A 16,027-nucleotide genomic window follows, 5' to 3' on the forward strand; every position below is an offset into this window, starting at 1 on the left:
TTGTGCGTTCCCTAATAAGCCATTAATGCTCCTGGCATTATTTGGTACATGCTGTATAATTGGGCTTGCAACAAAATAGTTTTGAAGGTTTCTTTGCTCTGCTACTTTAAATATTCCAGTTGAAGCAACTGAAATTTTAGATCCCTTGTGTCATGCTGATTCCTTAGCCTGAATGATCAAATACACAGCTGAATTGAACAGAACAGCTCTCAGCAAGTGTAAGTAAGGCTCTGGTTTACCTCTGGGTCATTAGCAAGATGCTTTATTCACTCTATCATTGCACCTTTAACTATTTAATTTGTGAAGGTTGTTTTCATCAGACATTATGAAATTATGGATTTGGCCTGGTTGTTCAGTCTGGCAGCCAGTCTAGACAAGGGGTCTGTCTCAATTAGACGTGACCAATTACCTTATGGGAGGAAATGAAAGAAGAATCCCAGCATTGTATTTCCTAATCCCCTCACTGTCTCCCAGTCCTGCCTCTCCTGCATTCCCCCTGCTTGCTCAGCTGCAGTGGTGGGTTGGATGGTGTTCAGCGCTACTCACGCCTCTTCTGATGGTGCATCTCTTGTACAACCTCCTACTGAATTAACAGCTTTGAATGGCATCAAGCATATTCCCCCTTTCTTTCTTGGACCCCAAATACTGTAGAGCTACTGTCCTTGCACTGCCTCTCCAGGTAAATGCGACATGGCAGGAGGGTGCTGAGGACAGACCCATTGACATGAATTTGACAAGCAGCTGAAAATGTCTCCTCATTGTAGGAACTAAAGCCAGGAGTCCTACATGATAATTCAAAGCACTTCTATTGCAGATCTCTTCTTTTAGGGTTTTTTCTTTTTTTCCCCGCTTTTTTTTTTTTTTTTTTTTTTTGTCTGGGTTATAAGAATGGATAATGTATGTTTGGTAATTAGCAACCTCTACAGGAAGCTGTGGGATGTTTGGGAGACCCAGGGCCTGAGATAGCCTCGTGGAGGCTGTGAAACCAGGCAGTGCCCTGCTGACCTTTGAAAGCTGCTGGTGGATCTGCCCAGTCTGCTGGCCAGTGCCAGTGATGTGCAAACAGAGAGGAAAACAGTGTGGGTCAGGTGACTCAAAACCACAGCAGACACTGCTTTTGAAGCAGTACAAATCCCCTCCGGGATCACACAATTAAAGGGGATTAAAGTCCTAGTCTTGCTATTGCTGAAGTCACTGCCAAAACTTCTCTTGGCCCGTGAAGAGGCTTGGCCCGGTTGGTGCTGCTAGCCACAGGTCTCCAAGGGATGCTCTTTTCTTTGAAAGCTTTGTCCAAAGTGAAAGCAGGAGGTTAATTCTGTGTGAATGCCTGGTAGTGTCCATTAGTTTGTCTGGGTGAAGTCTGAAATATTTTATGTTGATCTATAGAGCCTTTGGTCCCTTGAGTACTGCTGGACTTGGATACAGCCTCTTTGTATGTGATATGGCAAGGGTCCTCTGAGCAGGTCAGGATTGTATTTCTTAGAAGGAAGGAGAATGGGACACCAATGTAGCGTTGTCAGGAAAAAAACAACAAATCCTTAATTTTTAATTTACTTTTGTCCTTGGTGTGCTCTGACCCATTTCAGTAGCCTGAGAATTTGGGTTACCTGATAGCCCACAAGTTTGGGACGATAAAAAGGGTGGTTGTTTGACAATTAGATTCTGGTTTCTATCAGCCAGGATTGCTGGAGGAAATGGAATTTGTGATTGGATTTGTGATAGATTGGAATTGATTTTTCTTTTCTCTTAAGGAGCTTAATTATTCAATATCCTGGGCTTTTGTCTTCCAAGCCTAGAGAGTTTAGGAGACACCTCAGTGAAATAGAAAGGTTTGGTCATTCATGATCTGATTTACATTAAGGATGAATTGAATTAATGTGTTGTGAAGTCAGTTCCTATGTGGCCATCGCTGGGTATACTTAACTCTCATTTGTACTCTTCAGTCCTCTTGCAAGGCGAAGGTATGGAAACAAATAAATAAATTTACTTCATCCTTTATTTAAGTAATTGTTTAAATCATAGAGGTGTTTTAGTTTTTTTTAACTAACTTCAAAAGTTATGTCTCTACAATAGACATTAAGCCCACAATGATTTGATTCCTGAACACTAGTGGGATTTTAAATATCTCTGTAGGCAGGAGAGCATGTTAACAGTAATTCTGTAGGCAATCTCCCTTCTCTAACAGCAGCAGAATTCTGAAAATCAAGACTCTATCTCTAGAACGACTTCTCTTTGCTCCTCTGAGCAATCAATTTGCCTTCAGAAGGACTTACTACAGGTTTCAGGTTAAGTGTGCTTTTGAGAAACTAATGAAAGGAACAGGTAAAAGCATCCATTTTGGCAATTCAAAACTATAGTAAAACTTCAAATTAGTGCTTACAACTGAGTTGATGATTGCGCACTGAAAACATCAGAAATATTTTTTAGTAATTTCTTTATCTGCCTCTATGCCCTTGTTCTGTGACCCAGGAATTAATTGCACTGTTTTTGGGAACTGCAAGGAAGGATCTATTCTGGTATTTCTTGTATGATTAGTCTTGTTAAAAATAACAGGAGAGAGCATATGATGCTTTCATTTAAAAGGGGCTGAACTGTGTCTGCTGCGAACATTATTCAGCAGTCCCTGGAGAAATCTAGGAGTCAGCCAGAATCCCTTCTGGGTCTCCTGTTGCAACACACTCTATCAGCACTTGCCCAAATGAAACCAGTGTCTTTTAAGTAGAATCCAGCTTTTAATTTGAGTAGAAATGAACAATGAATCTTTTTTTTCTGAAAATAATTGTATTTTTTTAAGATTTGTGTTTCACTGTAGAGTCAACAGGATACGTTAAAACAATGAGTGAAAAAAATCCAGATATAAAACAGAGACACGGGCTGTAAACATCAATGCTGAGATGACAGCTGCACGACCCAGTACACCTTCACTTCATGTGTTAGCAGAACAGTTCGTCTGAGTGAGTTCTTCTCTGCAGCCGCACCAGGATAATGAATATGTGTTTATTCTCAGGAAACGGTATTCCGGCTGGATACTCAGAACTTGGAGTCTGGCAGGTTGAAATGCCCTTTTGATCCTCAGCAGCCGTTTGCTTCAGTGATGGCAGGTAAGAACCCGCCAGAGCCAGGCGCTGCTCCCAGCAGCGCGACGGCTTCGTACCGCGCAGCCCGGGGCCGGCGGCTCGGCAGATGCCATCGCTGGAGCTCCTCTGGCGTCAGTCGTGTGTCCGGTGCTGGCCGGTGCCCTCGGAGCCGAGGGAGCCTTCAGTCCGCAGACACCGGAGAGCTGGACACAGGGAGGTTCGGGCGGCTGTGAAGCCTCTGCCGGCTGGGCAGGAAGGGGGTTCACCCTCACCCAGTCGTGTCTCCTTTAAGAAGACAACAAAAAACCACACTGACGGACAACGTTTCAAGCGCTTCTGGGCCTCTTTCTGCAATTATCAATATGTACTGCCCTTTGAAGTCTGCTGACATCCACTATTTCCATAAATACATTTTTGAGGTTTCTATTTACTCGAGTAGCCACTTCTGAAGCTGGAAGCCTAGGAACAAGATAGCACAATCTGCCTGCTGCGTGCGTCGCAGCGCTGTGTGGTCTGACATTTGCTGCCGAGGAATGTCAGCTTGACCTCCAGATTTCACATCGCTATAAGAGCTACTTTTGTCATGGTTTCGTTCATAGCTTTGGACAATTTTCATTTAACTTGTCCATCAAGCATATGAATACAAGATAAGGGCGAAGCACCATGACGTTTTCATTTACAGCCAAAGAGCGGTGGTGACAATGCTTTGAAGTATCGGTCACTCTGTGTTATAAAAAGAATATGACTAATGTTCAGTCTTTATTCTTGGATAATAAGATAGATGATTTGTGATTCTGACCCAACAGATGGGGCAGGACTTCCTTTATTAAAAACAATAGATTAAAGCCAGTACTTATTCTTCTCAGGGACCCCTAGTACTGTTTAATGACCATGAAGTCTATTTTTAAAACGGGATTCTAGAAACTTTAACTTTTTTTTTCTTTTTTTAAATGCAATAGAACTCCATGATTTATTATAGTGTTGGCTAATTTCAGTAGCACTCTAGTGCTTTGACTGCTCTATTAAATCTTGTGAAATGAAGAAGCTGCCGTGTCTTAGCTAACTAAAACATGAACTTTGGTACATAAGCATTTTCAGGCTAGATAAAATTAATGGTCGGGGATTTCTAGTACCCTTTTTCTGACTGTGCCTGGTGTCAAGCGTTTCACAATAATGTACAAGGACCATTATAAAGAGTTACAGGCCTGACCAGAGGATGTGTTCTTGCCCTATCTTTCGATGATTACTTTATTCCCAAAAGTCCTAGGAGAGCAGTATAGCTCATGGATAAGATACTGCCCCGGGACTCAGGGGAGCTGAGTTCCCATCTCTGCCACTGATGAGAGGAGTAACCTTTGGCATGTCACTTCTCTCTGCCTAGTTTTATTTATCTGCAAAATGTTTATAAAGATTACTTATATCCTTCAGAAAGCGCTTTGTAATCAGTTATACATAAATGAGCTAAATAATATTTAATTATATTTTCACTCATGTATGTAGCTTAACACAACTGAGTAGTTTTAATTCTTTGTAGAAATGCATAATCTCTCTTTGAATTCTACACAGCATTTCACCCCAAGTAAATTCCACAGATAAATTTGGAAAACTATTCTTTGTGACTGAAGAATCACCTGCTTTTCATCCACCTTCTGTTACAAATTACCGCTCACTAAAATTGTTCTGGACATAACCGGAACTTGGAATGAGAGATACCAAAAGCCGAGAGAAGCGCCGAAAGCGCCCTGTCAGCAGAGCCTAAGCAAAGATGGAGAATTGCTGTTAGCCCTTCAGATTTATTGATCACTGAGTGCCTGTCAGTTAGCAAACACCAATTACCCTGCCCATTCCTCATTGTGACAAATACCTTTCAGAATGCACTATCGTTTCTTTACAAAGGCGACATGCTGTCTGAAAGATGTGCTTTCCAATACTGCCATGGAAATAATACATAAGTAACAATAATAATGAGGTAAAAAGAAAGCTGATAGATCTTTTTTGGCCAAATAAAGTGCTTGTGGATCGCGGGTTGTGGTTTTGGTTTTTTTTTTTCCCCTTGATCTCACTTTTTTAAGTGCCTTTACATCTTTTGCAAATGAAAACACAAACATCTATGTTGAATGGTATTTATTCTGCATTCACCCTCAACAAAGGACTTCTCTCTAAAAGATCTTGTGAAATGTTTCCACCCAGAGTATCAGAAAACCTGGAGAAGGAACTCCCGGAAGGAGATTTTTATGTATCGTGTAGCTTTTTATATGGTTATTGGTTATGAACATAAAGCTTTTTTCTTTTTACAGACTCCAGGGATTTATTGTTGCAAGTCATTAAAAGAAAACCAAACTCCTCCAACCAATAAAGCTATCTTAGTATTTTGCAGAAAATAAAGAGAATTGTAAAATGCATTATGCGGTAAAAAATATTTCACAGTGATACTGTTTCTTTGCTCCGTTTAGAAAAGTACTTTAGAAAAGTACTGAGATCTGAAGGGAAAAAAAAGATATTGTGCACTTCTTAAGTTTGTGAAGTTTTGCAGTGTACACAAAGCTGGCAGAAGCCTAAATAGTAACTGCAACTGCAGCAAGAACACTGTGCTGTGTTATAGATAGAGTTTCCTTCTGAGGCAGATTCAGGCTGCCTTATTCAAGCAAGATGTCTCATTTATTTGAGTGGGACCACTCACTAGGTTAAAATGATCACAGTGTGGGTCTGTAGCCATATTCCTACCATTAACATGTTACGTAGTTGAGAAGAATTCCCACAGTGCCTAAATTCCTCTTCGTGAATGAAGTGTTGGATGGAGATCCCTGCACCAGGAAAGGGCCAAGCTGCAAAATTCCTATAGTGAAGCATCCATCATGTTTACTAGCTCAAGCCCAGGAGCAGCAAAACCATCGGGGCCGTTGCAAGTCCGGGACACAAGAGCTAGCTTGAACGGATGGATAGTCATGTCCTTGCCACAGCCCCCCCCACGTCCACGGCCAGTGCTCACAGGGCAGGATGCTCAGATCGAATACACCTTTATACCCTTAAGAGCCCAGTACTCATTAAAACCTAGGGAATTTATTGTTCTGAGTGCCTAAAAGACTTGAAAATTAGACTCGGAGTCCTTCACTTCTCAGGCATATAATTACAAATATTACCTTTATTTAAATTAAGTAACTTCACAGAACCCCAAAAGCCATTAAAGCCAATAGTATTTTAAAACATTAAATTAGTTCATAGGCCAATTAAACATAGGTGGTGTTCACCCAACTAAACACAAATAGTTTTAATTTTGTTTACGCCACAGCTGTAGAAACCCTATTTCCTTTTCATTTGCAGATGAGTATCTGTATGCTGGAACAGCTTCTGATTTCCTTGGCAAAGACACTGCTCTAACACGTTCTCTGGGCCCTTCTCACGACCACCATTACATCAGAACTGACATTTCTGAACATTACTGGCTTACTGGTAAGATCCCAAACATATGCTGTTGTCATTTGCATTGTCCCTGCCTCTCTGAAGTTAATAGCCTCTTTCTTAGATAAATATATGTCCAGTAACTATAAATACAGATATTGTATCACGGTATCTTTGGATTACGTAGGCTTTTTTAAAAAAAAACTCAGTGGAACAAAAATACACTTGAGAAAAGTCACAGAGGTGAAAATGCTAATTAAGGAAAGAGTAGGAGCTTAAGACCTAATCGTTCCTTCCGTCTTTGATCTATACATCTGTATATAGTCCTGTAATTGGAATAATATCATGGTTTAAATGATTCTATTTCCAGTCTAGTTGGAATAATTTTTTTCAAACCCTTTTTTCCAATCACTTCTTAAAAGCTGCTCCCTACAACATGCTGAAACGACAGACTAGAAATTCCACCTTTTTAGGTAGGAGGTATTTTCTTTTTTTTTTTCTTTTCCTTTTTTGAAGGGGAAAAATACCCTTTGTTGCTCTGAGGATCATTTTAAAACCACTGAGGGCACCCTAAAATAGCTTCCCAAGCAAAACACTGCTTTTTCTTGCCCGTTAAAAAACATTCTGAGCTAGTAAACCCGCTAAAAAACCGGCTGCATTTACACCCAGCCAGTCTCAAACCACACACAGAGTAACGTGGAAAACTTCGCTCACAAGCTAAGTCTGCTCAATTAAAGCATCCCCCTTTTAGCCGTCAACTGTCTTTAAAGATGTGGCAACGCTGGCCCTGATTCAGGATGCCTGCGTAACTATTATGGGTGTATCGTAAAGCCAGGGCCTGCTGACCACAGGGTAAAGTGGTCTTCCCAGCAGACAACTTCTGAAAGGGATAATTTTGCCTCTTAACTCTTTGAGACCTCAACAAGAGGAAATGTTCCTTTTTTTTTTTATTTTTTTTTCTACCTCGTGCCTCCCCTCTTGTAAGCTGTTGTCTTACGCTTCTGTCTAGCTGGAACTCCATAACCTCAGGATTTCTGCTGTGAGATGAGGAGGAAAGGAGAAGCCACTAAAGTCATTTTGCCTTTCCAAATAGGAGCAATCCTTCAGACAGATAGAAAAATCTCACCTCTGACTCTGCTGACCTAACCCACTTTCATCTGTGCTCGAAGTCTTTCCTGCCCCACTTCTATCTCCCGTCTCTCATTTCTACACATCTTTTATGCAATGTAGACCAGAAATGGGCTGCAAGCGATGCGGACCAGGATGGCTCCTTCCAGCAGGCAGTTCTCTAACTGTAACTAATCGTTCAACCGAATATCCAATTTTATCACGGGCAGCCTGCTGATGCTCAGCATGGAAAGATGGCTGGGGTAGCTGCTTTCCTAAGGGATGCTATAATAGCCTAAAAAGAAAGATTTACTGCAGTTTGGTCCTGAGGAGCATCTGGTGTTATCGTTAGTATGGATCCACCTTGATGAGCATTACAGGGTTCAGTTCCCCGCCGAAAAGAACTTATAGCTTAAATATCCAGTTCCAAACATTTCTTTATGCTATTAATGTTACTTCATAAGCAGTTTGGGGCAAGGAACAGTACAGGAACACAGAATAAACTAAAGGTTTGAGAACTGTTTATGTGTTTTAGTTTCGAGGCTGGGTGGGGGCTGTCTGCCTTCTTTTTAGAAGATTGATTCACGTTTTATTTTGTTTTCACTTCAAGCCTCTGTGTTAGTGAAAGTTTTCTAAGGAGAATAATACATTAATATGTCTGGGATTGAGAAACAGCTTTAGTGTACTAGACTGCGACGTGAAAATTACCCCACACTATATAAACACTGAAGACCCCATATATTCTTCAGGTTTACCTTGTTTCCAGCCATATAAAAAAACTACAGCCACACTCTGTCTAAGACTTCACATAGACAATCCGTGCACTGTTATACTAAGAGTCATAGATATAAACTAGGTGGTTTTAGCATTTTGAAATGGTCCTTTTCAGGTTGGAGAAAATTTTGAGTGCAACTCTAAATGATGGGATCATTTCTGCAATAAGCCATAGGGTAGGCAATATATTTCTAGTTTATTGTGTAACATTACCAATTACATAAATTTATGCTTTCAGCCTATATTGGTATAAAGAAAATATTTACTTGATTTCAGGTTTAAAACTCTCATCTAAATCCCCTCTTCCCTAAGTCTACCAGCCATTTACCAAGCATGTGTTAGACCTCCAGGAAAAGTTGTACATACTTGAGTAATTGTACAATTCGAAATAAATTATTTCCAGGCACAACTCATGTTTTACTTAGGATAAACACAAAATGTATAACTCGTTTTTTTTTGAGGGCTGAGGAAGTTTTGCTATAATGCACCTTAATATTTTAAAGTTTAGTCTTATTCTGTTTCTGGAAACAGAATTATCCTTTCCTGAGGGAAGGGAGGGAAAGACAAAGCATAAGGGAAAAATGCGTAGGATACCTTCCAGTTCCTTGCAGGGCATCTCTATCTTGACTAATTAAGACATGTCTTAATCTCAATGACTGAATAGCAGCTCCACAAAGGGGAAAGGGAGGAAGGCAGCTAATCTTTCCCATGACTCATGCTCACACAGGCTCATACTCCTGCACGCGGTGGCACTGAAGGGAGAGAGGATGCTGCCTCTGCTCAGACTTCAGCTCTTCTCCTGCAGAGCTGAAGAATCGGGCAGTCCCGCAGCCGCTGACCGGCGCTGCCTCACCCGTGGCCGGGGCAGGGGACGAGGCGCATGGGGCTGGTGGCCCCGCTCTGCATGGCAAAGCCACCCACCGGAACCGAGTCTGCCCCACTCCAGCCCAGCAGGCAGAAGAGGACGTCCCATGGTGGGATACCCGAGCCCTACACACAGGCGTGCACTGAACAGCTGCACATTCCTCCCTCCTTTATAGGAAGCTAAAACCATAGCTGGAATGAGTGCTTCCCTGAATTGCATTAATCTTCTTTTTCTTTTTTTTTTCCACTGCAATGTAGTCGTCTTTGCCAGGGCAAAGACTTGCAGGCAATGACTTCTTTATATCCTGCGAACTCTGGATGGGATTCAGCTCACTTAGCTCTAAAAGGCAGAAGTTAGCGTCCTGTCTGAGCTCTGTCGTTTCGGTTGTCTCTCTCTGTAATTTACAGAGAGAGGTGACACTTCCAGAGGGTGACTCACCCCACCCATTGTAGGAATCTGTCTTAAAATAGGGTTATTCATCGTCACTTTCTTCTTTGTGTCCCTCCCTGAGAAAGGACGTGGATGAGTATAGGTTAGGAGCTTGACTTCTAGATGGTTAAAGGTAAATGAGCGAGCACTATCCTTTGCATTTTTTCATGCCACATATTTCTGGCAGCCCATCTAAAAAGAGCTGCTGCCTCCCACCATTTTGGGTAGATTTTTAATTTCTTGTGTTCTGGGATTTGCTACTCATTTGCTGTCCTCTTTTTCTGAGCCTACCAAGTCTTACTTCTGTGTAGGTCTTACTAAGGCATGCGCAGTTGCACTGTCTAAAACCGCTGCTGCTGTTAGAAGGGGTGAGAGCCAGCAAGTAACCAACAGCAAACATAGAATCACAGAATCATTAAGGTTGGAAAAGATCAACCTCATCAAGTCCAACCATCAACCCAACACCTTTTTGGATGGATCTGGAAATATGACTGGAGCCGATGACCACTCCAGCAAACCCAGCAGTGAAGGACTGGGTGTAAAAGCTCTTCCCACTAGGCCACAAGAGGATGTTTGAAAAAACACGAGCAACACCTGAATTTATTGTACTATCTATTGTCAGAGCTCGGAGATGCCTTTAATCCCCTGTCTCGTTACATACAATTTAGCCATGAAATTAATATGTGGGAAAACCTTATACTGAAGTAATTAGGGGGGCACAAATGTGTGTATAGGAAAACAAACAACGGTTTAAAATCATCATCATGCAATTTGTTTCCCATGCGAAGAATCCCAAAACCTAATTCACAGTTAGTTTAAATGCACTTTTCTATGTTGTATGGATGTATTACAAAAGATGAGACAAAGATCTCACTTGCAGAACATAATGTGCTTTTCAGATCGTGATCTCTTTCATTAAATTGTTTTCAGTCTCTGTCTTCACATCTTTTACAATGTATTTTTGTTTGGATTTAACTTTCAACTTCAGTGTTTTCAATTGTGTTTTAAAATCGTTAAATATTTGTATTCCTTTAATTTGTTAGAGATTCTTCTAAATCTCTTCCAGGAATTGGTATTGAGACATTTGTTTTTGCATTTGGCTTGCCAAGTAAAGCAATGAAATTTAATTTAAAAAAACATATATTCAGAGTTTTGTTCTGTTAATATAGATTAAAAAAATCTATGCGAAATTCAAAAGAATGCTATAGAAGTATTTCACAGGTTTTCCTATTAAATGGCTATTTAGCTAACCGCATATTTAAGAAACCATACTGGAAGTGTATTTTTGTATTTATTCACGCTTAGAGATATAATCTTCAAAGTAGCCTTACAGGCCCTGAGGGGTAATTGAGTATTTTCTTTAGGCTTATTTTGAAATCCTAACTTAAATTTATAGGGCTTGATGCCTGCATCATTTCATTTTTCTGCTGACGCCATTCTCTAGTGTCAGAAAGGTTTAAAATGGAAGCAGCACTTGTGGCTATTTTGACCCATAAATTTACTCTTCTGTCATGAAGGTGCACATTCAGCACTTAAACGTATCCCATTTTTTCTCAAGACTTCGACTGTGAACTTTTGAATCAAGGACCCTCTTTTTGTCCTGTGCGTACTGTGGAGTTCGTGGTGAAAATTCCTCGAGGCTAATATAAAGCCACAACCATTATAAAAAGGACAAAGGCAGGAAGATACATTAAAAGCTGATAATAGTATTCCCCACATGTGTGCTCCGTTTGCTCTGCCACCTCACGCCATCCTCTTTACTGCTTTCTGCTGCAGCCTGCCTGCTTACGGGGGACAAAGACTGTGTATTTTATTGCTGAAAAGAATGTATTTTAGAGTCAAGGGTCTCTTTGCACTGTATTTGTATAGCCACTTCTGTTTAACGAAAAACACCATTGATCCAAGTGCCCTCAGAAGAGCTCATCTACTCCAACCCATTGGGGAAAGTCTTAAAAATCACTTCCCCAAGTATCTGGTTCACTCGTGCAAGGCAGTGTCGTTGCCTGCCCTGCTGCAGTCAGGGGCCCCTGGAACACATTTAAATTCTGATTTAGAGCAAAATTAAAAAGAAAACAAAAACCAACCAAACAAACAAAAAATGCCGCTGGTGAGCCAGTAGAGCAGGACTGGAGGTCATGAACAGGAGAGCCAAGGAAGACGGCGAAGGACATGTATTAAACTCTTGGACCAATAGGGATGCCTATAGGATGCAGGCAGAGACAGCCAAGCTTGCTTTGGAGGAGAGCAGAAATGATAGGACTGCTCAGCATGCCAAGGTAAGGCATGCTGTAGCACTCCTAGCAAAAAGCAGATTTAAATAACAAAACCAGACCGTTACATTGATACAGCTAATCTGTCTTCATGCACAACAAGGAACAGTGTCCTTAACACTGACTGGTCAGTTGTGGAGTTTAGTGTGCTAACTTGGGCATCCCCAAATCCATACACCGTATTGGATTTGGTAGATATATTCAGTAATATTGTTACAGCACAGATATGTAGGAGATGTTTAACTTGGGAAAACGGTCATTTGTATTGAAATTTTTGCAATCTCTTTCTAGTAACAGTAGTGTATTTCTGCACTTATAACTGCTGTGATGTGTAATTAAATCAACTTAAATGATACCATGTGACTTTGGAAAATCTACTTAGCTTGATACTGGTGTCAAGAGCAGTAAGACAGATTTTTGTAGGCAATATTTTGTACTGAAAGTCATCCTACTTTCAAACAGAGTGTGATAGCCAGTGCTGCATATTTATACAAGTGCTAGTAAGATATATACACAAAAAATCACACTAAGAGTAAATACTTCAGAATCAATGGTGGGTTTTGCTCAGAGTTAGTAAGAAACTTGCCACTGTATGTCTATATTGTGGTGTTTTTAATTCACTGGAAGATGCAAAATAAATGTAGATACTGAAACAGAAACTTAGTATCAAGTATTAAGCCTTTTCTTTGTATTTTAAAACCTTTTTTTGGGAACATCTAGGAGCAAAATTCATTGGAACTTTTCCCATCCCGGACACCTATAACCCAGATGATGACAAAATATACTTCTTTTTCCGAGAAGTATCACAAGATAGTGGCACATCTGACAAGACAATCCTTTCCCGAGTTGGGAGAGTTTGTAAGGTGAGGACTTTATCTTTTTATTTTATTTTAAAAAAAAAAAAAAAGAGGAGAAAAAAAAAGTTTGGTTTGTTTCTGTAAGAAATCTGGTTTTCCCTTCCGATCAGAAGGGAATAGTGTTGTTATCCAATGAGCCATTGTAGTATTTTTTCTGAACATAGATAACTAATGCTGTCTGAAGTTTACTCGTCTGAGAATTAGTCTTGATACGGACTGTGTACCACTTTTGGAAAAGCTAATACACTTAGAAATGATAATCCTGTGTCTGAATGGTGATGTATTGACTTTCAGATATGCAACAGTGACGTGCTTTGTTTCATAAGCTTTCAGTGAAGATTGACTTGTCCAAGTGTACACAATGGCAAAGGTTTTTGTGGAAAGTGCCCACTGAGTGGAGGGATGTACAAATGCATCCCTTCAACGTAGCTCCCTGCATCATTCCTGGGCATTACTGAGAGCTGGGGTCAGTCATTTGTTTCTGCACATTCCTGATAATCAGTTGGGGTGAGGGGAGGCTAAAAATGTATATAGTTTCTGAGCTACACCCACATCTACCCAGACGTTTCCTCTCCAGCCCTTGACCTGTTGACCAAGAGGAACCAGGCCCCGGGTCTGCTGCAACGTAGAAAGTTTCATTTGGTTGGTGCCTGATCTCCTTTAAATGATTACACCTTTCACTTTCTCTTTCATTATGCTTGGTTTTGCCCCTTCGGAAAGATTTCTGCCCCTACCTATTCATAATGCAGACTCAGATTTTCATGAGCTGCAGTCTTTTTGAAGAAGCATCTCTGTCAAGGGCAGAAGCCTCCTCACATATTAATGAGAAGATAAACTGATTCCTGCATATGAAAACAGCAACCAGTATAGAGTTTGATGTTTAACAGCCTGCTGGTTTTGCTAAGGTCTTCTTCCCACTACAGCAGAAGGATCTACTGACTTCTCTGTCAGACACACTCTCTATCCCCTCCTCTGTCCCATAATTTTGTAGGAACAGGAGCAGTGTAGGTGCTGTCCGTAAATAGTCAGTGAATCCAGGTACCAAGGAATCACCAGCGAAAGTCAGGAAAATGGGACTTTAAAGTTGTCTTCATATTAGTAAATATAAGCTTTGAGGAAATTTTTGTCTCATGTGATGAACTAGATATCAGCAACACCATCACAGCGATCACACAAGTAGGTACATTTCTGTGATATTTTGTTCAGATATCTTCATTTACTTGGATTTTCTGAGCAACATGACTTTGCTGGCAGTGAAAATTATCTTCTTAAGAGGCTTGAAAATTAGCAAACAAACAAAAGAGTTTGTGATTTGCAGTAAGATGTGTCTAGGAAAAGAGCATGAATTGAGCTGATGGTTTCACACACTGAAAGACTAAGAGTGGACACGTGTATGAAATGTAACTCTATGACTGTTCTGCAGTCCAGCAAACTCCTGATAATCGAGATTTCAGTGACCACGGCCATTTCACACTTCTATTCTTAACCTAAAATGTTAAGAAAACAAAAAACTCATTCATAAATCAGTTCTCTAGTAGGTTTTTAGCCAGAAGAAAGAATGGATAATCTTTCGTTGGGTATTTCACAGCAGTGTGATTGATGGCAGAATGGAAATGCAAACACATATGATTTGCTGCTAGACATGGCATTTGCTGATTATGAGAAAGCACTTAATGCATTAGGAGAAATTGGTAGACAATATTTTCAAGCCAAGACACATGAGAGATTATAAGAAACTAAGATATATTAGGTAGAGATCCCAACATCCTTTACCTAGCGAAGAAAGCAGATAAGATATCATAATGAAAGCAAAAGTATTGTAAGGAAATCCTAATGGCCATGCGTAATTATACCTCAAATGAGACTGAATTTGTAGACTAATCATGTTAAGGAGTAAAAATGTCTTGAATTTTATTTTTAATAGTCAAAGCAAAATAATGGAAACTGATAAGTAAGGTGATTATTATTAATGTTAGTTTTGCACTGCTTTATTTATTGAGCGCTTCCCAATGGATGCAGTATTCTCTTGAAAATTCAGACTCATTTTTTTGTACATTTTTCTTGATTATCTGCAAAAAAAAATATTATAATGCAAATTATTATAATCAAAATAGGATTGTTATGATTATCTAATATAAATTGAAAGATGACAATAGACTCCTCTGTTTACAGATTAAGATACTCTGGATCTGTGTTTAGCTGTGAAACAACTGCTTTGCTTAATTTTCTCTGATATGGGATCGATGTCTTTGGCTGCAACAATTGATAACATAACCATTTCTATCTGCACTGTCTCATTAATGGGACCTGTACTGCGTAAGTTAAGCGGTTGCCTTCTTTCCCTCGCCAGCAGAGAATAACAGTGGATGGGATGAGCCCAGCGATCTTTGAAATCCTTTGCTTGGTGTAAACCTGATTTTTTTCTGCTAGAATTCAATTGCTCTGTACATTACTGTGCCTTAGGGTTCCTGTGCATTAATGCCAGAGACACATGCTGAAATTAGAATAGGCTTTGTTTTTAATAAGGAGGTTAGTCAATGTAGCCTATTCTTCGGCTAATTCTCAATGGCTCAACAATATGGTTTCTTACTGATCTTCCCCCTTAGGGAAAATCTTCTCTGGAAAGCACTCCCTTTTCCCAGCTACTTTCAGACCCAGAAGATTACAATGCTCTTGCTGGCAGCTCTTTGCCCAGAGTCAAACAGCTGTCACTTGTCCTGTGCATAAGACCATACTTACCGTCTCGAAGCATGCCTTGTAATAACGCAGGCACTGTAGCACTAAATAGCACTAATTTAGATTTATGTCATCTGCATTCTGTATATCACTAGGGGATATCAGTATGAATTGGGAGGAAGTGTTTTCAACAGTCACTTTCAGAACCGGTTGGGTAATTTATCATGGCAAACAGCATTTCCCATTTTTGGTTTGCAGGAGGCAGAAAAAGTATCATTGGCTTATCTGTACTACCTGATACTACTTATGGCATGTTCCTACTCCTGTAAAGTGTAATCTGTTGGGTTATTTGCTTTCTGTTCAAGTAAGGTCATAAGTAAAAAGCAAAAATACTATTAAAGATTAGCGAGCAATGCTTATTTGTTTTTTTTTTAAAGATATAGATACACATATGTATTTTATATGATCATAAAAACCTTAACTTCTTAAGATCATAGACCCACATATTTCTATTTCCAGAAACACAGGCATAGGCTTTTACAGCTACATTGTCTTCAAGTTGACACTGCTGAA

General features: G+C 40.1%; 1 protein-coding gene across 1 annotated transcript in view; it reads left to right on the forward strand.

Annotated features, from left to right (window-relative positions):
• Positions 1-16,027, forward strand: part of LOC104621481 (semaphorin-3D) — a gene marked incomplete at its 3' end in the record, with an annotated part of 61,922 nt that overhangs the window by 34,860 nt on the left and 11,035 nt on the right. The window contains exons 5-7 of the mRNA XM_010287989.1: positions 3,008-3,101; positions 6,399-6,527; positions 12,642-12,784. Of these exons, the coding sequence (XP_010286291.1) occupies positions 3,008-3,101; positions 6,399-6,527; positions 12,642-12,784 (366 nt within the window). The remainder of the gene's footprint in view (positions 1-3,007; positions 3,102-6,398; positions 6,528-12,641; positions 12,785-16,027) is intronic.

Source organism: Phaethon lepturus, unplaced genomic scaffold (assembly GCF_000687285.1).
Source record: "Phaethon lepturus isolate BGI_N335 unplaced genomic scaffold, ASM68728v1 scaffold19395, whole genome shotgun sequence".
Lineage (NCBI taxonomy): Eukaryota > Metazoa > Chordata > Aves > Phaethontiformes > Phaethontidae > Phaethon > Phaethon lepturus.